This window comes from Brachyistius frenatus, unplaced genomic scaffold, assembly GCF_029030835.1.
Source record: "Brachyistius frenatus isolate BFR_SWC_R1_liver_20210118 unplaced genomic scaffold, ASM2903083v1 Contig_114, whole genome shotgun sequence".
In the NCBI taxonomy this organism is placed as follows: Eukaryota; Metazoa; Chordata; class Actinopteri; family Embiotocidae; genus Brachyistius; species Brachyistius frenatus.
The window spans coordinates 1,269,049-1,292,606 of record NW_027210713.1 but is presented as its reverse complement, the minus strand read 5'-3'; the positions used below and the strand labels follow the sequence as shown (position 1 = coordinate 1,292,606).

Below are 23,558 nucleotides of genomic sequence, written 5' to 3'. Positions count from 1 at the left end.
CTGTTTACTAACACCCGAGGTGATGTCATTAATTTGCTTGTTTTCCCACAACATTTAAAAACCTAAAAATATTCAGTTTACCATCAAATATGAAACTAAAATCACGTAAACTAATATTTTATTGCAGGTAGACCAAAGACAACATATTAATTGTTGAAACTGAGAAATGTAATTGTTTTCTAAAAAAAAATATATACGCCTATTTTGAATTTGATGCCAGCACGTCTTAAAAAAAAAGTTGGGATAAGATGTAGTATTAAACTATTGCTCCGCCTGTTTTTTTTAAAAATTGTGGCATAAAATGGACAGAAAAAGACAATTTAATAGTTATCTGCAAGTATTTGTGTGATAATTATCAACACAAATTCTTGATTGTGACAGCCAGAGTTTGAAGTTTTACAGAACTCGTGCGAGGCTCGAACCGGTGATCTCTTTAAAGACTCCGCCGTTTATTTAGACGCGAGATCGACGTGGAAAATTACCATTATGTAACGAGCTGCATGTCTGAAAAGGGGCTCAACTACAAACGTTTGCGGTGAATGTTGCAAAAGTAAAGACCCCACAATGGAGAAAGTTCTCCGCACAGGAAGTACAAAAAGCAAAGCCGTCATATCGCTCCTCTAACCACATGGTTGTGCTGCTAATTATCCCAGTGTCATTACCACAGTCTATCCATTACAATATGTCATATATTGTGTGGTCAATGGCAAGATGCGGTGGTGAATGAATGGGCGTACAAGTTACATACTCACACACAAACACACACACACACACACAGATAAACCTCTAGAGGGAGCCGTACTCATCGTTGACAGGAGGAGCGGTCTCGGCCAGAGTCTCTGACGCCTCCAGAACTGGGCCTGAGGGGGGGGCGGTCTGCTCCGTCTCCGTTGGGCAGAGAGGGGGCGGCGGGCGGGCCGTCTAAGCTAATGAGGTCTTCGCCGGGCAGGGAGTGTGTTTCTGTCCCGTTTGTCAGCTCTAACTCCAAATTGGGGTTTCTGGGTCCTACGTCGGGGGTCCGGCAGTCGTACGTGTCTGGCGCCGAACCGAAGGGGTCGTTTAGAACCGGCGCCTCGAGACCTGCGGGGACGGCAGTGATGGGTAACGGAGAGGGAACGCCTGCAACTAGAGAAGCGTGTTTCCCAGCATCCCGGTGCATCACCAAGGGGGAACTGGTTGCAACGGCTTTGGCAGTGGGAATGTTATTGTCTGTGCCGAAGGCAGTAAGGCTGCATCCACTGGAATCAGTAGGTTTGGAGTCGGGCTCTGGTTTCGGAGGGGCACTTGTTACCGGTGTCTCTGCGTTTAAGGCTACAGTGTTGGGCTGTGGGGGAAGCTTGGCGACCGGCGGGCGCGGAGCGGGTTTCTTGGTGGCTAGATTGGGAGAGGACGATGGAGAAGACGACGCGAGGGGGGAGACGGGGGGGCTTCCTTTAGCGTTCAGAGCGGCAAGTTTAGGGGAGTGTCGACGCTTCGGTGGTATCGGCGTCCCGGATTTTTGAGGCTTGGGTTCAGATTCGGGTTCGGGGGTGCTAGGAGGAGCGGTGGGTTTCTCCGGTTCTTCTGGCGGGTTACTCGCGCGGCGCTCTATTAACGGGGCCATTTTAGCTTCGACGGCGGACGAGGAGACGAGGGGAGCGGGCGGGGCCGTGGTGGACTCCGGGGTCGGGGCCGGAGCCGGGAGAGCGGTGGGTGAGGGTTCGTTGGCCGGAGTGGACAGGCTACAAGTGAGGGTGGTGGTCTCGCTAGAGGGGCTGTCCAGAGCGAGGTCAATAGTCGCGGTGGCCGTGTCGGAGTTGGTGGCTACGGAGGAGAGGGTGTCCAGTGCCAGAGGAGCAGTGTAACGCGCCAGCCTGAGAGAGCAGGGAGAGAACAGAGACACACAGACTAGACACCAGGGTGACTGTGACAGAGGGAGGGTGTGTGTGTGTGTGGGGGTGGGGGGTGGTCCGGTCATGGACAGCATGCAGAAGGGTTAGTTGGCTTTAAACAAAAATTCACACAAACATCGACAAAGCAACTCAAAATAAAACGCCAGCAACTGTTAAAAGTCTAGTGAAAGAAAAAAAGAAAGGAGAAAAAGAAGGCATCATGCTGTGATTGGACATTCAAGGATACGTCCCATACACACACCAACATGGAGCACACCGACGAGGAAAACTAATGTGCTAAAAGAGGCACCAGCCTTCCTGCAGGAAACTACAGCACCACGCAGAACCACCCACAAGGGTTAAACAGTACCAGTGACAATCTCATAGGGCTAATTGTTCCTGATGTGAGATGGCTCGCTGAGGTCGTCCAATGGCTTTATGAGTTGACCACACTCGAGAGGACAAAAGTCTTTCTGTGTCTTGGACTGGTATTGCTTCAACCTTCATATAACGAGACAGAAATTCTCCAAAGGTCGGAGAGGAAACACAAAGTACAGTAATCCCCCTGGAAGGGAATAAAAAACAGAAAAGCAACACGGTCCAGTGGACTCCACTCAAGAATGGTCGGGAACTTTTACCAAATATCAAGGGTCAATTTTCGTTCTGGCCGAATAACAGGTATTCTTTAAAGTGGAGTGCAATGTACGACAGCTAAAAAAGACTTGGGCGTAAAAAAAAAAAAAAGGCCGTGTGCTGTTGGTCAGCTTCTACTCACTCTGGCTCCGTGAGAGGTGTCATTTCATTGGGTTCCATCGGCCCCGCTGCGTTGTGATTGGCTGTGCACTCGTCCTCTGTTCTGACTTCCACGATGGGCTCTTTGGACTCGTCTTTGCTGGAGGACGGAGACAACAAGCTCAGTAACACGGCAGCAGCTTTGCAGCGGCTTTTCTTTGTAACCCGATGATCGGTTAAAAGGAGAAAATATGTCTACTGTGAATGGATCAACTCAATCTCTGAAAATTGGAGTGAAGAAATCCATGCGGTTGTGTATTTGTGAAACTGGCAGCGTTAAAAGTAACACAAATCAATACACAATGCAACATCTCACTTCAACCGATACAAAATGCTTTTATGTGCACATTAGATTATTCATTTGATGCTTCACACACACACACACACACACACACACACACACACACACACACACACACACACACACACACACACACACACACACACACACACACACACACACACACACACAACATCAACTCTTACAAACTTCATCTCATTTATGGGCCCATTTTATTGATTCATGTATTCTCCCCGATGCTTAGATACAGACTAAGTGGACCATAATGCACTGCAGCGTAAGAGACTTTTATTTCACTGAAAAGGCAATTTATTGTTATCAATGAAAAATTATTCCGCTGACATCTATTTGTGTATAAGCCTTGAAAATCAAACCTTCAGCTAAAACTCTTAATCATCTTAGATACCAGGACCTGAATGGCCTTCTGGGAAATGTAGGCAGTTGCTAATTAAAGCCAAAGTACTTAAGTTGAGGTAGACTTAGGCAAAATGTAAGCCACAATAAAACAGATTAGAACAACTTAATTTGAAGGAAAAAAATAACATCTTTAACACCCTTTTTTTTTTTAAGGTAAATATCTCACTCTTTAGCTGATTAATGCTCCATTTTTTTTTTTTTTTACACCAGCTAGTTGCTATAGATCATATACAAATAAAGTTTATTATTATTAATATTATTATTATTATATACGATCAAATGGGACGGGTGAGCTCGTGGTTACAGCACGGGGAGTCGTGCTCACCGTATGATTGTCGTTGAAGTGGTTAAGTCGTGAGAACACCGCTGCAAAGCAACGGCAGCCTGTTGAGCAACGACGGCGTCTAGAAGCTGCACAGGCCAATTTTAGCAAGCTAGCAGGCGGGTAGCGTAATGCAGGGCACGCAAGACATGACGACGGAGGGAGAAGATCAGGCTGTAGGAACGCCAGCATTTTCCTGACGCATTATTTCTCATTAGCTTAAGGTCCAAGGAAACTCTTCTTGTGTACGCGGTAAATACGAGCCCATTTGAACGCCGCAACAGCGTTTCTGAGCTCTTTCACGGACGCCTGGTCTTCAGCGATAAACGCGACACTGAACCAGAGCAGCAAAGATGCGGGCTGCGAAACGAAAACAATGAGCTAAAGGATGCTAAAAAACAACAACAACAACAACAACAACCGCATACTAAAGCTGAGGGATAACTGTAGCGTCCAATAATTGTGATAATCCTTTCTAGGTTTGTCAGAAGAGGCAAAAGCTTTCACATCACAAACCTTCATCGGATCCATTATCTGAACAGAAATATTGATTAAAAACAAACGCAGCAACATCTCTTCAACCTAAAATGCAGCGTGTACGGTATAAACCTCAAAACTGCATCTGAATTTCAACCCGACAGTTTGAAGCAACACGTATGCAAAATGTAGCCTCCGAAACTCACACGAAGGCCGCCTTGCCCTCCTCCAGGTTGTGCCCTTTGGTCCCCGTGCCCGACTTTCCGCAGAGACACATGATGAGGCCACACTTGTTGACAAAGTAGCAGGAGACATCCACGGCCAGCAGCAGCGCCACAAACCCGACGACGAGGATGCCGGACCAGAACACGACGCCCATGGGGAGCTGGGCGTTGTCACCCACGTCTGCCGGACAAAGAGACAGGAAAAGGGAGAGCGCTGAACGAGTGCAGGGGAACGCTTTGAAAGAAACGGCTGCAGAACGTGCTGCTACGCTACCGCAACCACAAATACTGCCATAGAACGAAAACAACTCACCTGCTGTGAGCACTGACACCTTCTCGGTGTTTTCAGCATGATTTTACGTTGAAGCCCTGCGTTCAATTATTCATATCACTTCATTTTAAATAAGGCGTGTTGTGGAATTCATAACAAACGTATATATATCTATATATATATATATATATAGATATATACACGTTTGTATATATACATATATATATTCAACCCTTTTATTTGGTATTAGAAAGAAGAGCAAACCAAAGCGTACAGTGTGCTGCTAGTTACCCACACATGCAGGATATTTTGTGGACAAAAAAAACAACATAAAATGAATGTCAGGTTTTTTCCACAAAAAGCTGTGACGTATCTTCACTTTTTTCTTTTTGTAAAATCCATTTTAATTCTGGCAGAAGATTGCACAACTCTACAATTTCTTTCTGTTACATATATTACATGAATTTAACTCGGTAATTAACAGGTAATCAAGGTCTACTAGATGCTAAAATGCAGCTGAGTGAAGCACCCTCCAATTATAAATGTATAAAAACAACTATAGAATTCTCAGTGACATTTGATAAACATTACATGCATAAGAAATATCTGGACATCTGTCTTAGTAATCTGCACAAAAATAAGTCTCCTCATGATAATTCTGTACGCAGCTGGTCAATCGGTGGCAGTAGAAACATTACAAACATTTATTTCTCAGTTAGCTGTTTCTTTTTCTCAATGATGTAAACGTTAATGTTACAAACCTTTACAGGAAAAATGCATAATTCTGTGAGCCATTAAAGGATATGATACAGTGTTTATATGTAAACGGACAGGTCCAGTATTCAGCCTTCACTCCAGTCTAAGAGCTATTTTTAATTTTTTTTTTCTCCATATTTCTATTTTTCATCACTGTAAATCTGTTGTCTGATGACTAGCTGTGCCAACGCTGAGCGGAGTGAATCTGTAAGAGGCGGAGGGTTTCCACTGCCTTTGGTTCAACAGCTCTGTCTGGGCTGTTCTGAAGCAACATGGCACCCTTTTTCTCAGCCGCAACAGAAGACGTGTCTGTCGCGGGCCGAGTCCGTTTTTTTTTTTTTTTTTTTTTTTTAAGGAGTGAACGCGTCCAGAGAGAGACAGCCAGGCCAGAGGGGGGGGGGGGGGAGGCGAGAGCTCTCCTCTACAGTTCTGGTGTGAATTTCCCCCAACGAAAAACTACGAGAGCAGCAGGAGCACAGTGATGAGGGACAGGATGAGTGATACCAAAGTGCATGTCACAGATGAGCAGCCCTGAGTGGCTGTTGAGGTGAGGACAGCACAAACCCAGACCACACCAAAATGCACACAGGTCGGGACGGAAATGTTCACGTGGTCCACCACAGCAATGTCCGGGACCAGGCAAGAGAGCAGGAACATTGAGAGACGAGAGTGGGGGGAGGAGGGGGGAGCAAAGAGAGAGAGAGGAAGGGGGAGAGAGACAATAGAGGGTGGGGAGAGGAGGGGGGGGGGATGAAGGGGAAACAAAGAGGAAAACAAAGAGAAGGGTGGGGAAAACAGAGGAAGAGAGAAAGTGAAAATGTGTCAGGTCTGAAAAACCAAAAGTGAAAATAAAAAAAAGAAGAAACTAATTTGTCGTATTAAAGGGAAGAAAAAAAAAATACAGCAACACATCAAAGCAAAAAGCACAGAGGCACAGAGAGGGAGAGCTACACCATGTTCGCTGATTCAGTGGTGGGTGGGTGGATGATGCTTCAGTTGAGAATTAGTGGAGAATGAAGAAGAAGAAGAAGAAAAAAAAAAAAGTGAGCGGGAAGATGTAATGACCTGCCGTGACGTCGAGCACCTGAAGGGAAGCAGACAGGCCGAGTGGCTTCTGTTTGGTTAGTGAAAAAGCCTTCAGTTGCGGTTAAGACCTCCATGTACAGTAGGTGTTAATGAAAAGTGGTTATTAAGGGTCATTTTAAAGAATCAGACTATCCTCCTAAACTGCTATTTATTTACAGCAATCAAACTACAGTCGTTGGGAGGAAGTCGTTCCACTCTCTGTGGAAAGTGTCTCAGTTCTGCGAGCACAAACTCAAACTCATTTAGCGCTGTCAAAACTTTTAAGTCAGAAAATTCAGCTGGAAAATCATTTCTGGCTCGCCGCCGACCAGGAAATCTTTTTTTTTTTTTTTCTCCACTAGATTTATTTAGTTGTCATTCACCTTTCAGAGCTGCAGAGGTTTAAAAATAGAATGTGACTCTCTGGTGTTTCAGCTTTGAGTTTGGCTCCTCAGCTTTCTGGCTGATTAGTTCCAGTTAAGGAGGGATTTTTTTTAATTTTTTTTTTTTTTGGGGGGGGTACCTGGGATGGCCTCTGGCTCCGAGGTCGTCCTGAAGGACATGGTGGCCGGCTGGGACTTGCCCTTCTGATTCTCTGCCACCACATAGACGTTGTACTCAGTGTCCCAGTCCAGCCCGCTGAGGACCAGGTAGTCGCTGCCGCTGGGCATCCGGATCTCTGGTTTCCACAGCGACGCCTGAATCTACGGACACACGCACGGATGTACAGTACATGCATACTTTAATTCATCATTCATGCGTCCAGGAGCTCACACATACAACTGAGGTTTAAAAGAAAGTACAATGTCAAAGTTCAAAGGTCGGGGGTAATAGTGGGTTAACAACAGAAGGATAACTAAAACTAACCCATCAATAAATAAATCGATGAATATAAAAAAAAAAAAAGTACCAATGACGGAAAAATTCAAAAAGTGCTGCAAAATAACTTCGCACACAGTAAACACAATTCCTTAAAGTCCTGTAAATCCTGACACAGTTAACGTAAAGGGTTGAGGGAATCAGGAATTCAGTGTTCAGCCTATGAAACAACTATAAAAAAAATAATAATTTTTTTTTTTTTTAAATTCTCATATTCAATGATCGACTGATGATCATCGCTCGGTTGATACGGAGTAAGAGTTTCATACTCACTGGTTTATAACGGATGAGATAATGTAAGATGGGGGAGCCGCCGTCATCCTGCTTCATCCAGCTCACTTTGAGCGAGTTGCCTTTAGGTTGAACCGCCCCTTCGAGTTTGGGAGGATTGGGATTCCCTGCAGACACAAGAGAGCAAGACGAGAAGTTATTCAAAGGCTCATTTCGAAGATTCGGAGAGCTAGAAGGTTATTTTGTTGGAGGAGTCCGTTCTGTCAGTGGATCTTTAAACGTGTGGAGAAAATTAAAAAGTGAACCTTCATCAGACGTTTAAAAAAGTTTGAAACTCTCCTCCTCGTTGTGTTTTCAGGTCCTGTGACCTTCCTCATCCGCTCGCCGCCAGACGGTAAAGTCTGACTAATTAGAAAATGACACAGCCGCCCGCTGATCTGCTTCATCCGAGTGACGTTCAGTTGGCGTAAACGATGCTGACTGACATCCTCGCAGTGTCAAGAGCCCTCTGGGTAAAGGCCTATTTCTCACCGACGTACATGTTTATGTAGATTTGTGTTTCACAGGATCATGAAGGGTTTCGTCTGTGCAGATAACCACGAGGTGAAGTTCTAGCAGATCACTTATGATACACTGAGCGATGTTTTGTCCTTAAACTCACAACGTTATATTATATATACACATACATATATACATATACATATATATATACATATATATATATATTTTAATAATTATTATTATTATTTTTTTATACCTGTCAGTTTCTGACAGGTGGATTTCCTGGTTTTATTTCAGGGTACATATCTGTCAGTTCAGCTGTCTGGTGTCGTTGCTACGTGGATGTCCAACTTTATAAACTTAATTTTTCTATCTTTGTGTTTGGGAGGTCAGTGCCTGAATGCCTCAGAGATTTATGCAGTTATATTTCACGTCAGAGCCGAACGCAAGTTTGCTTGGTGTCTTTCGAGCTTAAACTCAGGCGCCATTTTCCTCCCTAAAAACCAACAAGTCCGAATAACTGACTTAAGATATTTCTTAAAGTACGCAGCTTGTCAACTTTCCAACAGATCAAACAAAGTCCTCCATTGTTGTGTGGCCTTACATTTTAACTATTGAAACTCACTATAGTCTTCTTTAAGAAGCTTTAACCTACAATTAACATACAAATCATTTATAATTCTGCTGCATGAATGCTGGCAACAAAATTCTTTTACGGATATTTTTTGTACATGTGAAACATTTGGTGTCTCTGGTTTAAAACTGAAACTAACAGGGTTCCCACTCCAAATCAAACTTGCTGACTTTCACCGACTAAAAAGCTGAAACTCGGTGACCTATAATGAACAGAAAAACAAGCTGTTGTTGTGCTGAGCAGACGAGAAACAGACACATTATGTGCAGCCTCATAAATACACTGAGCCTTGTGCAAAAAAAAACATTTCAACGTTTATTTTTATCACTCGGTCTTTGAAGTCATCATTTCGTAGCCAAAGTTCTTAAAAATTGACATTTTCCTGCATGTTTGCCTTCCTAAGCAGCTACGAGAAAACACATATTTACTGAAGTGTTGCAACTTGTTGATGAACTGAATAATAATAACTAATCAGGCAGTACATGAAACACGGGAAATAATGCAATATTATGATAACTGGAAACTAAAATGTAAAACATGGAAACGAAATTCCCTGATATTTCAGGAGTTGGCTCAAAAAACAATCAATTCCATCTGGAAAAGAGTTTTAAAATTCCCTGATATTCCATGACATTCACTGACCCGTGGGAACCCTGAACTAACGATTATGTAAATGGATAAATGATCATAATGTCGAAGAAATGTTTGACAACTGTAGAAATGTCTGTCGGAGGCTCGTCTTCGTACATCTTGTTTTGTCCAGAATCTTAACTTTCATAGATAACGAAGAAAACATTTATGTTTCCGGAGATGGAACAATACCAGAACGGATGCTGATGAGTTTTCTCTCCGTCGGATCACCATTGCAGCTCTAAAAGTTGCAGGAACTTACTGACAGGTGACGTGTACAGTGGTTAGTGTTCATCTTAAGGCTTTTAAAACTCACTCCATGTTAGTTGATTTAAGCAGTAGTGCATTGAATCCAAGCTGAGGTTAACCATGAAAAACAGGATGGGGAATTTCATGTCTATATTAGCAGCAGATCTCAGCATGAATAGTAAAAGTTTCTGATTGAAAACCAGAGCGAGAAGCTGGAAGAAGGAGTGTTTGGGTGGATCGGCGGGAGGATACTGACCATAATTCCCCCTGTGATTAGAGGAAAGTATGTTTATTACACACTTGATTGATAGTCACACATCCTATAAGTAAAGAGATGACATCCCCCAGGTGACAGGCTATCAATACCAGTGATGCTGATATTAAACACTCCTGACTGGTACATAATACCACGAAGACAGCTCTGGCTCTCGCTCATTTATCCTGGTGAGGGCAAACGTCTACATGACTGATTAATGTGTTACGTGACTGCGTCGAAGCAAATAAAGTGCCGTTTAATTGTGGGCTTCTTTGGTTAAAGAAGGAATCTGCTCCCAGGCGTCTGAAGCAGGAAGTTACCTTCTTCGGAGTGGAGGGAACCATCGGGCACCATGCAAGCCAAATACCAGGCACAGACACATGAAAGGACACGTGTGAGTGGTTGGGAGAGGAAGAAGAACAGAAACGACATAACAGACAACAGAACACAGGTAGACTGGAGACTAAAACATACAATGAATCCCGACAAAGCTACACAAACACTCACTGATAAACCGCTGAGGAATCCTTCAGCTTGGTTTGTCAAAGTGAAAAGTGCAGCAGACGTCTAACAGCTCCATCCTCTCCACATTAGGGACTTTACAATTTGCAAAGCAGCTGAATAATCAATGGCGACTGCTGTAATCCAAATGTAAACATTCCCAAACGCCAAGCAAAGGAGATAAAGCCAGAAGGGAAACGTGCAGCTTTTCAAAAGCAGAGATTTTTTTTGGACTTCGATTCATCTCTCTGTCACTAAGTCAATTAATGTATAAGCTGCAAATCAAAATGATATTAATATTTGGGATAAATTAGATGGAAACTCGTGGGATGTAAGCGAAATAGAATCTAATCTATGGAGCAGATGATCAGGACATACAAGGTCACAGCTTCTACAAGAACTACACACTCGTTGCTTTAAAGTTTCTACAAACGCTGATCTAATCTAATGCAAATTTTCTATCGTCCCCACTACACAACAAACCTGTGTCTTCGGGGAAAAAATGAAAAATGCCGTCTAGGGACACGAAAGAGAAGAAAGGCAATCAGAATCGTCTGTCCGCACAAATGACCACCTGAATCTGTGTAATAACGCGTCGCTGGAGAAATTATGGAGGAGTCGTTTCTGGCCGACTGCTCCAGAGAAAGGAGGGAAAAACAAAGCATTTTACTAAACGATTGACAAAAGAGACAGAGACAGAAAACATTCAACCGAAAGGCTTTTTAAATACACAGTTTACAAGGACGGCAGGAGGGGAAATATGGTTTTGGAGCAAAGTCCTTCTAGATATTCTGATTAGTCTATAATTAATAAATGAATCCACCTTTGGTTTGCTTTCTTATATCGGGATTTCTTTATACCTTTGTGGTGTCATGATAAAGATCTATAAGCATATTAAAACATACAACTCATTAGCGGCAGAAGAGATGAATCACTTACTTTTGTGAGTGTGGCCTGATGGATACAACACACAGATGAGCAAATGGATGAAAGAAATGTGTGATTAAAACTCTAAAATTAAAAAAAAATTAAAAATCATGAAACCATAAACAAGAGTAGTGATTCTCCAAAAAGCGCACACACACACACACACACACACACACACACACACACACACACACACACACACACACACACACACACACACACACACACACACACACACACACACACACACACACACACACACACACACACCAACCAACAGAGGGCGCTACAAACTAAATAATGGGTTTAAGGTGGTCTGCAGGACTGATGTTTTCAGAGGCAAGAAATCACACTGCATGGTCAAGTGCAATATGACATAAGGAGCCTGAAACAATGCTGTAAAATGAAATTTTAAGCAGCCGTGTAGGTGAATGTCAGTGATGAAATCAGTGTGTAACTCCATGTTTAAAATAGCTAGCTGCTTTTTAAAACAGTTATTCCAAAAGACAAAAATGTTTCATGAATTGTTAGATTTCAAGATTTCCCTCCATAAAAAAACAACAACCAACAGTTAGTTCCTGCAGACACAAGGACGACGGACTGAGTGAAACGACTCAGTGGGAAGCTTTTGTAACATTGTCCAAACACTCTGAGGGCTTCAAACACTCCACTCTCCCCCGAGTGTTCACAGATAATAGTGCTGTGAGGACAGAGGTCAGACAGGTCGGATAAAAGCTGTACAGTGTTCTGCAAACAGTGCAACATGGGCCACTTACGGACAGGCTCGGTCTTAAAGAACTCGGCGGGGCTGCTTTCTCCTTCGCCCTTTCCGTTGATGGCCGACATCTTCACTTCGTAGCCCGTCTCCGGCTTCAGAGTCGTTATCGTCACCTCACCGACGGAGCCTGTTACAATATCAGAGGCAGCGCGATCCCCGTTGAGAACACCTCGATAACTTTGATGAGCGCTAACGCAAACAAAATCCTCTGTTTCAACAATACAGGCATAATTAATTCAATCGCAAGCAAACACTGATTAGATCAACGATGTTTGATCAACTGAGGCATCTGTTTAGAGATGATCTAAAACTGGACAAACACAGAAATAAAAATAGCAGCTGAGTTGAATTATCTCCAAGTGTCAACTTCAATGTACAGATCACTTTAGAGAAGAGGAAGACGTTCTACATATCATTACTGCTGGTCATTTCATCCCTAAATATTTATACTATTGTTGCTATTATGTTCAAATATTCATTTATTTATTTCCAATTTTTTTTTTTTTTTTCTAAACAGCTTGTTTCTTGTTATTCTTTTTTCAAAGAAAGTATTTCGTTCAGTTTTTCAATTTCTTGGGCATGAATTTAAAAAACTTCTGCATGAACATTTTCTTAAGTTAAAAGGGACCATTTAATGTGGAAATATCACATTATTGAAATGGATACCTCCCCGGTATTTGTTTATCTAAATATCTGAAGTCACACACAAAATGAAAAATGTTAAATGGTCTCCACTTGTATCTCGCTCCGTCACCATAGCGGTCTCAAAGCGCTTTACACCATTTCCCATTCCCTCACTAATGGAGCCGAGCTGCCGTGCGAGGTGCTCGCCATCGGGAGCAAGTGGTGGTTCAGTGTCTTGCCCAAGGACACTTCGGCATGTGGACAGGAGGAGCCGGGGATCGAACCGCCAACCTCTCGATTCGTGAGCAACACGCGCTACCAGCTGAGCGACGGCCGCCCAAATTATATCAAAATATAATAAAGATATTCAGTTCCACATCACTACCCAACATAACTATTTCTTTTAGCTTTGACTTAGAAAATGTTTGAAATCTTTCTTCTTTACAAAACAACAACAACAAAAAACCGTGACATAATTTCTGTTTTGTCGTGCGTATTTACCATCTTGGACCTCGAAGACTCTGTCCACCCAGCCGCCGCGGCCCTGCATCCTCCACTCAGCTCTGTACCTCAGGACAGGAACTCCTCCGGTGGACTCGGGCTCCTCGAACTGGATCTGCGCCGTGGTGGAGAAGGGCTTCACCGCACCCATGGACGGAGCCGAGGGCACCTCTGTGAAGGGAGTATCATTACCACACAAGCTGTGAGACGCCAGCCCTGTGATACTCCGCTGCTCCCTACAGCAACAGGCCGAGCTCACAGCTCCTAACAGCTGTGAAATGCATCTAAAGAAACTGCTTCATCTTCGCAAGAAATCTCTGACTCACCACAGTAAAGCCGTCGATGCTGCGAGCGGCTAGAAAAACAACAATATTTAAGCTTCTAAAACCACTTGATTCAAGCACAAGCTGTTCCCAAGACAACCTCGATGATAAGTGTACAAAGACGAGCAGTGAAAACGGCTCGATTGGACCAAAGACTTCAGATGCATTCAAACAGGCTGCAGCCAGCCGACCTCTTATTTCACTATGATGTAAATATGTTACAACTGTGAACAGCAGCGATAAAAGAATATGTGGAAACTAGTTGAACGACTTTTGGTTAAATTAGAAACTGAATGGAGAATTAGCTTTTCATTTACATTCCCTCACTTCTCATTTAATTATTGGGGTTCACCTATGAATAATCTCACAATTTAAATACAATGACACGACTTAAACTATTTGACCTGCTGAGGTTCTGTGTGTCCGTGTGCTGGCTGCTGCTCTGAATTCACACACTCTGGTGTGAGCGCACTTCTGTATCATATCACTTTGATCTTGGAAATGAAAAAGTCTGGCTGCAATTACTCTGGTTGTCCATGTTGTGATCTGAGTGAAGAATGTGGTGTTCTCAATTCATTTAGGTCTGACTGTGGCTGAAGAGCGGCATTGTCTCCCAGCTCTCTGATCCGTTTGTCTAACGGCTGAGTGTACGTCCTGTTATACAGGCTGGTATTAATCTGAAGTCACAAAAGGAAGCTGGAACTTTGATAAATTGTCTTTTATCTTGCACTACACACTGTCAAATGGTTTATATTTCTACCAAGTGTAAAGCTTAGATGCAGAACAGCCGGAGGGGAAGGAGCCTTAAATGATCTTGTGTTGGTTGCACTGCTATTGCATCTAAATCTATCATCCCTCTAAACAAACAGTGCTCTGAGTAATCTCACATTGTTTCAGATGTTTTGCTCTAATGTGTTTTGAATATGGTTGAAAATACAGGTCCTGAAGTAAAAACATATTTTTTTTTCATTGCTCCCAGTTTGTGTGCTGGAATGAAATTTAGCATGTACCACTGATTATTTATTTTTAATGTGCAGCGTTTTAAGCACTTATTGAATCCTGTTCAACACGAATAACATGCATGACTTTTCATATTATCGATAGTCCTTTAAAGTTTGATTATATTGAAAAAAAAAAAAAAGAAACAGGCGCACACACTGCAAAGTAAAAAGGGGATTATGGATCGCAGCTTCATCCCTCACCGGCCTGAATGAGCAGGAACTCCTTGGACTCCGTGCCCATCTCGTTTGAGGCGGTGCAGTTGTAGCTTCCAAAGTCATTTTCAGACTCCGGGTTTATCTGGAGGGGTGAAAAAACAAAAAACAAAAACAAAGCAGTAAATATATGAAGGGCAGTGTAACAAAGCAGATGAGCAAACTTGTGTGTCAAACAGGAGGAAGGTGACCTTCCAGCGGGTCCATTAGAGTAGCCTATTTTTATTTTGTTGCCGTGAGCTTTCCTTCTGCTCAATTATTCATCTGATTTTTTTTTTTTCCTACAATGTAGCTTAAAGAAAACCCTTCAGTTCAAGTCCATGCTCATGAAATCTTGATGTGCATATGTGTGTGTTTGTGTGGACCGTGTTTCACGGTGTAAATGGCGGCTTGACACCAGGGTTTGTGTACCTGCAGGTAGCTGGCGGAGGGAGTCCTGAAGACCTTCACGTTGCTGGTGTTTGAGTTGGGGAGCTGCAGTCCGTCTCTCAGCCACACGATGGACACGTCGCTGGGATGAGCCTTGACGTCGCAGCTGATGTTCACGGGGTTGCCCTCCCAGGTGTACACCGCCACCGTGCCGTGGATCTTTGGGGGATCTAGGAAAATTAAAAACGCCATTTGACACAAACGTCCTGCCAAAAACCATCCCGGACTGTGTTTAGCACGTCAGTGAGAATGGTTGGCTGACGGGCGATGCTGTGCTTGTTTAGCGGGCCTAAACACTCCTAGAGAGAGAAGGAGATCTACTCACAGCGGACCTCCAGATACACCATCTGAGCGTCCTCCCCGATGGCGCTGCGTGCCGTGCAGAGGTACTGACCGCCGTCCGTGTACTTGACATCCTTCAGAGTGAGGGAAGACACGCGAGCGTCGCTCCTCACTACGACATTTCCATCCAGGCTCTAAACGGCAGCAGAAAATAGCTCGGTTTAGGTCAGGTCGGTTATTTTTAATCGTTATATCACATGTATATATATATATATATATATATATATATATATATAGAGAGAGAGAGAGAGAGATGAATTCAGCAGAAAGATGGAAAATAAACTCGAGAGCGCCTGCATTTAATCAACAGAACCGTACATGATGAAACGGGAACACTGTGCTCGGTGAAGATGTGGAAACATAAGGACACAGTCGACAGTGCAGGGGAGCTTATCAATAATTGATATCCGAAGGCACCAGAAAGCATCCAGAGCTTTTCACAGGAAGGGTTTACCAACTTGTGAAATATGCTGATGCATGACAGTAGCCTGCACTTCTCCACTGAAGACACTTGACTTGGTGTCACCGCACACAAGCACATCTAAGCGGAATACAATTTGTATTTAATTACTTGTGGTTAACTTGGCTTTCGATGCCATCGCACTGCTCTCTGGACCTATATTCTGCACATGCCCCAGTTTTAGCAACGATGACGGGCACATGCAGAGTCACAGCAGTGTGTAAAACCAACAGCCAGCCGGCTAATGAGATGATGAAACCACCTTCCTCCTCAGGACACACCTGGTTTCATTCACTTGATATGCAGAGCTACAACATGCCAGCATTTGCAGCTTCCCGACCTTCAGGGTCAACAACTCTGTGTTGTTGTGGTTGTTGTTGTCATGCGACACTAAACTGTGAGAGTGTAAAGTTTCTGAAAGGAAAAACTCTCTTCAAAGAACAATTTTTCCACGACAGGATATTACTAATTAAATCATTTCATACATTATTTTCTTACCACAAATGACTGGGCTGAACCTCAAATTAACATTTTAGTGAGACTGCTAATGACGCAGCAAATATCATCTGGAGGAACACAAACTCACACTCACTATATCTCAGACTAATTTAATTTATGGATGTGGGACATGCAAATGTTTCTATAGTGGGCTTTGGAGTTTTGTGTGAATTGTTTCTCTGACAAGGTGCTGCAGAGCTGAGCAGCTAATTCTGAGTTGCTTTTATGGCTTTGATCCAAGCTGCAGGCGAAACAATGGCTGAATGCTTTTACACATATTGAATTAGGGCCCAGTCTGGGAAGCCATGTAAGAAAAAACCCCTGTTAGTCTGTATTCAAATTCAATAGACAAAGCATGTCTGGGGCATTCATTATGCATGGCGGGTAGCAGGACCAGGGAGGCACTTACATAACACACTACCCTTTTATTCTGACCCCTGCCCAGAAAGCAGCCTCTCTCAACCCTTGTGCTACTGTGCTACTGTTTCCGAGTCCTGCATCTGTGCACCATGCCACACTACGTATGAGCAGGAAGTCCGTTGAAGAGAGCTATTTTGTGATTTTGCTTTTTTGGAAGGTAGCATCAAAATGTCTCCAGAGCCAGAAGAACATATGACGTTTCTGAGGGGCTGTAGCCGCTCATGTTTTATATGAAGTCTATAAAGAATCACATCATCAACCAGAGGAAATTTATGTGTTCACTGTAATACAATATTGTGCCTCATGCATGTTTTATAACAATAGCTTTTCAGAAAGAATACACAATGCACCAGGGTGGTTGTTTATTGGAAATATCCTTGATCATTCTTAGCTCACGTCCCCTCATCTGGCAAAAAGATATAAAACTACTTAGCGTGTCTGTGTGAAGTAAAAAAAAAAAGAAAACGGAAAATAACAAGGACTTTCCGATGTCGGCCGTAGACTGACAGCGGAGCTCTTTAACACGTTATTCTGCTGCAGAAAAGACACTGAGTGAACATCGGAGCTTAAAACCGACGACATGTTCAACTCATGTCTCACCAAATTCAAACTGGGCCGGCATACAAATGCATCGTCCCCTCCGTGACTTGTCACATGAACACGCACATTTGCAGCAAACATGCTCAGCATGCTCACGCAGCTCCGTGCTCACGCTCCTCCGATACGCGATTCATAGTTAGACATCTCGCAGAGAGACGTACACTGATTAATTCAGAGCGCAGGTGAGCCTTAAAACCATATATTAAAGTACAATCAGCTCATCGCTAATCTACATGTTCATTGCGTAATATTTCAGCCGTACTTTTAATATAAGCACGTACAGACAGCAGAGACAGAAAATCTCCAATTTACCACTTTGACGACGACTTCTTGACAAACGAAGAAACCGGTGCAACCATGTGTGAATCACTTTTACACAATCCTGGTAATTACTGTCAGCGTGTGCCTGATGAGAAAGGCTCTTCCTCACCTCCGTAGTGATGAGTGCGTGATGAGATACATTTATTCAGAACTTTTTGCAGGTGTGACTATAATGAACGCATATCGGTTCACGAATGATAATTAAATATTGACAGCTGACACGATTACACATCGATTGTTGAAAACAGTGAATAAAAAAATAATAAAAAAAAGGAATAAAAAGGAAAAGGCCGACTCTGGTTGTGCAGTGCTCCCTGCAGTTAAAAAACAGAAAAGGCTTTTTGAGGAAACAAAAGGACTAAAAATATTTTTTTTTGTTGGTAAATGGTGCAAAAGCAAAAATAGAAATGGCAACACTCATGTTGATCCTGCACTTAGAACAAAGAATGACTGGTTGTCAATGGGAGAAAACCTGAATCTGAATCTAAAATAAATCTAAAGTATTTCTCACCAATTTTCTCACATATGTAAAACACATTTGTGATGAAGAGAAAAAGATGACGTAGGCAGCTTTCTTTTGCCAATTTTCACCTTCTTTCATGAGTGGCGCCTCCATACGGCACAAAGGCAGCTTTTATTTCCTCTTGCATACCTACATGTTCAGCCATCTTCAGTCCAACACAAACTATATGGCTGTCAAAAATAGACTTTGAAGTTATCATCAAGATCTGCCAAGGGATGTGTGGAGATGCAGGTGGGAGGACAGAAGGATGCGAGAAGTGTTTTACTTCAACTAAATCAATGCTTGGAGAAGACGGGTGAAAGAAAATTGCATATAACTACAGAATCATGCAAAATCACACGTTCAAATTCTAACGGGACTGAAAAATAAACCACACAGGCTAAAGAAGTCTCCATCATGTTCTGGAAAAAGTAAAGCAGACAGACAGACACAGGCAGGCAGACTCGCACCGGCCTGTTGTGCTACTGCGTCGCTGCTACTCTGCCTGACCCGTGTTTGATCAAGAATTTTGATCCGCGTCTGTCCAGAATTGAACCAGACTCCCCTGACATGAAAGATGGATGGGTGTAGGAAAATGTCATGCATTTAGAATACCTTGTGCTGCTCAGGCCGAGTCCACGATGCCTGCAGAAGACAGAGAGACAACAAACAAAGGGCACAGCAATTCTTACAAGGCAATCTTTATCCAGGGCAGAGCTGGGCTGCTGCACATCGCATGCAAGTATTAACTCTCCAGTTTATTTCCACAGTACCTGATCTAAATGTCTGCGGCTACAATGAGGAGTCTGCTTTGGTTTTTCTTGTGAGGCGAAGTCTATTACGTGACAGCAGGTGTTTGTTTTTTCTTTAAAAAGGTACATTTTGGGGGGGGATTGTTTTTATGGTGCGTTATTTTCTGTACCGCACAGCGGAACAATAGAGTCTGTCGGCATCACGATAGCGTAAACGCTTGCCGATAAGAAGGTTATTGGTTTATCAGGAAGGGGTGACTCCATTACACTGCAACAACAGAGATATGCCGGCCTCCTTCGGCAAAAAGAAATGCAGCAATTATCGACTCGCGATCAGTTTGTGAGGCTTGAAGCGATGATGAGGTTGGAAAAGCCGATTAAACAGAATTTACTCTCCAACTGTTGTCTTTGTACGTTTATTTTGAAAAGACTTGGGTACATTAAATAAATCAACAGTTCATCAATCAGGTCTTTGAACAACACTTGTTGTGTTTCCTAATAAGCAATAAAGTGTTTAAAGTGTTAAAAGTGTTTGGGCCAACAGGCCCAAACCCAGCGCTCAGGTAGAAAGAAATAACCCAGCACCTTTTAGTGTGAAGGCTAAAAGACACAAAAATGGGATTTGCATGAATTCTGAATTTTAAATCTTTAAAAAACAATATTGATGTGTCAAAGAGCCACAAACTGACCACAATAATAGAATCTAAATTACAACTATGCCTGCTGTTGTCCAGTGTTTTAAGTAATTATTTCTCAGGTAGAGTTCTTACATCAATGCATGGCAGTTGTCCATCCACACATTTACATAAAACCATATTAAACATTATTATAGTCTATTATTCATTAAACAATAAAAGCCTATCTGATCCTTTGTTTGAGATAAACGCGAGTTTAAAAGTTACTCGTGTTGTATTATGAGTTATTGAGGAAATAAAATCACCTATATGCAGATAAACAAGGGATAATCATCATCGTCAGGTTCGTGTAAAACTCTCAAATACAGTGAAACATCCGAGTGGAGACCGAATGTTTTCACGTCATGGCAGAGCGAATCAAAAGCTCTGCGTAACAAATACTTTAAACTGTAGTGGACAGCATGCTACAGCACGTTAAATCACAAAGACACCGAAAAGCCCAACCCGACCAGACAGAAAGTTTTGATGACAGCATGCTCGGTGGATTTCATGACGCCGAAGAGAAAATGTTAAGCAATGACGATGGGATGTGATGGGCCGACAAAGCTGGAAAGTACAAGCGAAATGATAAACAGCAATTTCATCAGGTGCAACGGCGAGTAAATGGAAGCAATCTGCCGGGACAATAGTAGGGAGAACACAAGACAATCAAACCATCAACGTTGACATCTTAAATCAGCCCTACAGTATCCGCTGAGAAAGGCCATCCGGCGTATTTGATTACTTTTGAGCTTTACTATAGTTAAATACCTAAAATCACATACGAACATTCATCATCCTTTAAGATGGAAATAAGCAAAATGGGAACGGTAAAAAAAAGAGGCGACAGCAAAATCCTTGGCTGCTGTTGTGCTGAGCAGACTAGAAGCAGTAGTGTTTCTGTTAAAAAATTTAAATAAAAAAAAAAAAAAAAACGCACTTCATCTTTATTTATGTTTTGAGGGAGTTCCACACTGAACTTTCTGACGGTTGTAGTCGTCTTCGCATGTGTCGCCATGTTTGCACCGGGATGTCTAATTACCGGGACATCTTTACCGGCAAACCTCCAGAACCCTGGAAGCAGCGTGTTCTTCTTCTGCCTGTTATTTAATGGCGGCTGGCAGGCAGCTTGTAGGGCGCATTACCGCCACCTTCTGACGGGAGTAACGCATTACAGCTAGGTGCCGGTACAAACAGGGGAAATGAGGAAGAACGATTATCGATTTTGTAGATTATAACGACTATTCAAATATTTCAAAATTCGTGCCTCATTCATACTAGCTACATACGTGGAAAATATTATATTTTGATAAATGGCAACTGGAATTTTAACATGCAAACAAAATTCCCTGTTATTCCATGACTTGTCCAAAATAAATGATCAAATACCCTGAATTTCCCTGTCTGGAAAAGAGTTTTTTAAAATTCCCTGACCCGTGGGAACCCTGTTGTTAAGAGATTAAAACGCAAAGGTTTCGATACGAGTGTAAATCCATTCTGAAGAGTATAGTGAGCCCCCTGTCACAGTGAAACAGACACTATATCATTACAAACAGCAGTTGGCAGCACATTATTACAGTGCTGAGAGAGACCAGTAGCCCAATTAAAACAAGCAACCTAACAGTGTGGAACATCCCCACCTCGTACACACTCACTGCCTCTGCAGTAAGAGAGCTGACAAGTAGCACTGTCATATCTGTGACAGGTGTTTGTTGAAGACAAAAGGACAGTGAAGAACAGCAGATGCGAGAATTCAAAACAGGAGACACCAGAACGTGATCACGTCTCCGAGCAGAACGTGAAGAACAATACGGTGACGTTCCCCTGGGACTTATCATTTTTTCCCGCCCATTGTTATTCACCTCCATAGAGAATTATCCCTCCTCTTTGTTCCGACATGAATGGTAATGTCAGCGTAAAGAGGGCAACGCAGAGAATAAGGTGGCGCGCTAAGACAAATACACTAAACACATAAATATACAGAACCCTATCGGTATTTTATTGTCTGCGTGATGCCAGACTGGAAACTGCACATGCATATTAACAGCTGAGCTGAGGAATCTCTGGAACACGTCTCGACGAGCCTTTCACTGACGTCACACCACCACTTAGCGACTGGAGGCGTGCTGTAAATAAGTAAGCCTTTTGTGTTCGGAGTAAACTGTGCCCTCACTCTGTCTCTCTGTGTTGCATTGCAACTCTTAAAGCCTGCCTACACCGCGGACACGCAACATGAATTACAATTGTTCTTTAAGCATCTCACTACGTAAACAATAGTCACACCGTTCTTTTCTTTTAATTTTAATTGGCAATCTGAACGTTAGTCAGAGCGCGCTTGAAAACAGATTTGTCCTTAAACTTGAATTTATTACTCAAACGCACAGATTACACACATGAAACGCCGACACCCAATCAACCACACACTTTAATGTGCTTTTAACTTTTTATAATTACTCCTTTTTGCCAACATCCTCCCTCTGTGTTGTTCAGAATATTTCCAGATAATTACAGCCGGGAAAAGTCTTCATCCAGCAGAATGTTTAATATGTATTCAAATAAGCAAAAACATTCATTATGATGATAATGGACAAAAGCGCGGCTAAATAGTTCATTTACATTTTTCAGTTATTAAACAGACGTACTTATCAGCAGCGACTTGGAGGAAATGCATTCAAAGGACTGAGAGAAGCAAACGCCACATGTAAAGTTGATTTAAGTAGTGAAATAAAAATATAAAGAGTTCATTTTAAATAGACGTATAAACAGAAACTATCCCCTGATGAGCACAAGTCTGAATATGAGAACTAACTCAAAGCAGGCAGACGCCCACAAGTCTACAGTGTTTGTTCAACACTCTCCTTTTATCCCGTCTTTTTCATGTACAGTACCGCTGCTTTCAATTGTATAAATACAGTAATCTTCCCCAATCCTGACATTGTGCTCCCCTTTCACTCGCGGTTATCAGACGGCGCTTTTGTTTGCCGACGCTTAACACTTTGAGTGGGAGGTTATTCAGAGCGAATTAAGTTGCTCTTCATGTCAACCTTTAAAACCCCCGAAAGACCACGGCAGGATGGCGGCGGATCCAAACCGAGACAGACTACAATTTTTGTAGCATCAAAGAGACAAAGCATGGCTAATCTGCGACAGCATATTTAAGCCCCAACACAGCCCGTCCTGGTTGCTCGCATGATTGAACGGTATCGAAACGTCCTCTCTAATCCTGAACATTATACTGCAGTTCACTATATCCAGCTGCTGCGTTACAAAGATCACAGTCTCCACACGGAAAGTGAAACGCGATTATAAACTTGACCCCTGTGCTCTGTTCTTTTCATCTCCTCGTGTTTAATAGTCATTTTTTTTTATCAGAAAAGTCTCCTTTAAAGTAACTGAGAGGCTTAATATTATGAAAGTGTCACTGTTGGCTTTAAAGCTACACTGTGCAGTTTTTAACCACTAATGGCCCCAACGGTGTGTGTGTGTGTGTGTGTGTGTGCGCACACGCTTGAAGACGCACTTTAGCATTTAGGCATGCAGATGACAGTATATACATGGCTGTTATTCCGTTGATCCCATAGACTGTATATTAAAAGCGTTCGTAGCTTCCGGGTCTGAAAAATGAGTGCCTTAAGCTGCAATACCACCGAGTGCCAATAGAGGTTGGCTCTTAAAAGCCTGCGGCTCCAGACTCCCATTAAACTTCTCTCATCAAACACAAAGTTAATAAAATGTCTCCACCAGTTATCTCTGTGTTGTTAGCTAAAATCGCTTCCAGTTTTCTGGAGGTTCATCTGAAAATAATCTGTAATTAAT

The 23,558-nt window shown here is 42.7% G+C and overlaps 1 protein-coding gene across 1 annotated transcript in view; it reads right to left on the bottom strand.

Annotated features, from left to right (window-relative positions):
- The window catches only part of ncam1b (neural cell adhesion molecule 1b), a 70,162-nt gene that overhangs the window by 3,203 nt on the left and 43,401 nt on the right, over positions 1-23,558 (bottom strand). Inside the window, 12 exon segments of the mRNA XM_069712912.1 lie at positions 803-873; positions 875-1,853; positions 2,647-2,763; positions 4,387-4,585; positions 7,020-7,200; positions 7,649-7,773; positions 10,861-10,893; positions 12,081-12,209; positions 13,208-13,378; positions 14,733-14,829; positions 15,156-15,343; positions 15,499-15,649. Of these exon segments, the coding sequence (XP_069569013.1) occupies positions 803-873; positions 875-1,853; positions 2,647-2,763; positions 4,387-4,585; positions 7,020-7,200; positions 7,649-7,773; positions 10,861-10,893; positions 12,081-12,209; positions 13,208-13,378; positions 14,733-14,829; positions 15,156-15,343; positions 15,499-15,649 (2,441 nt within the window).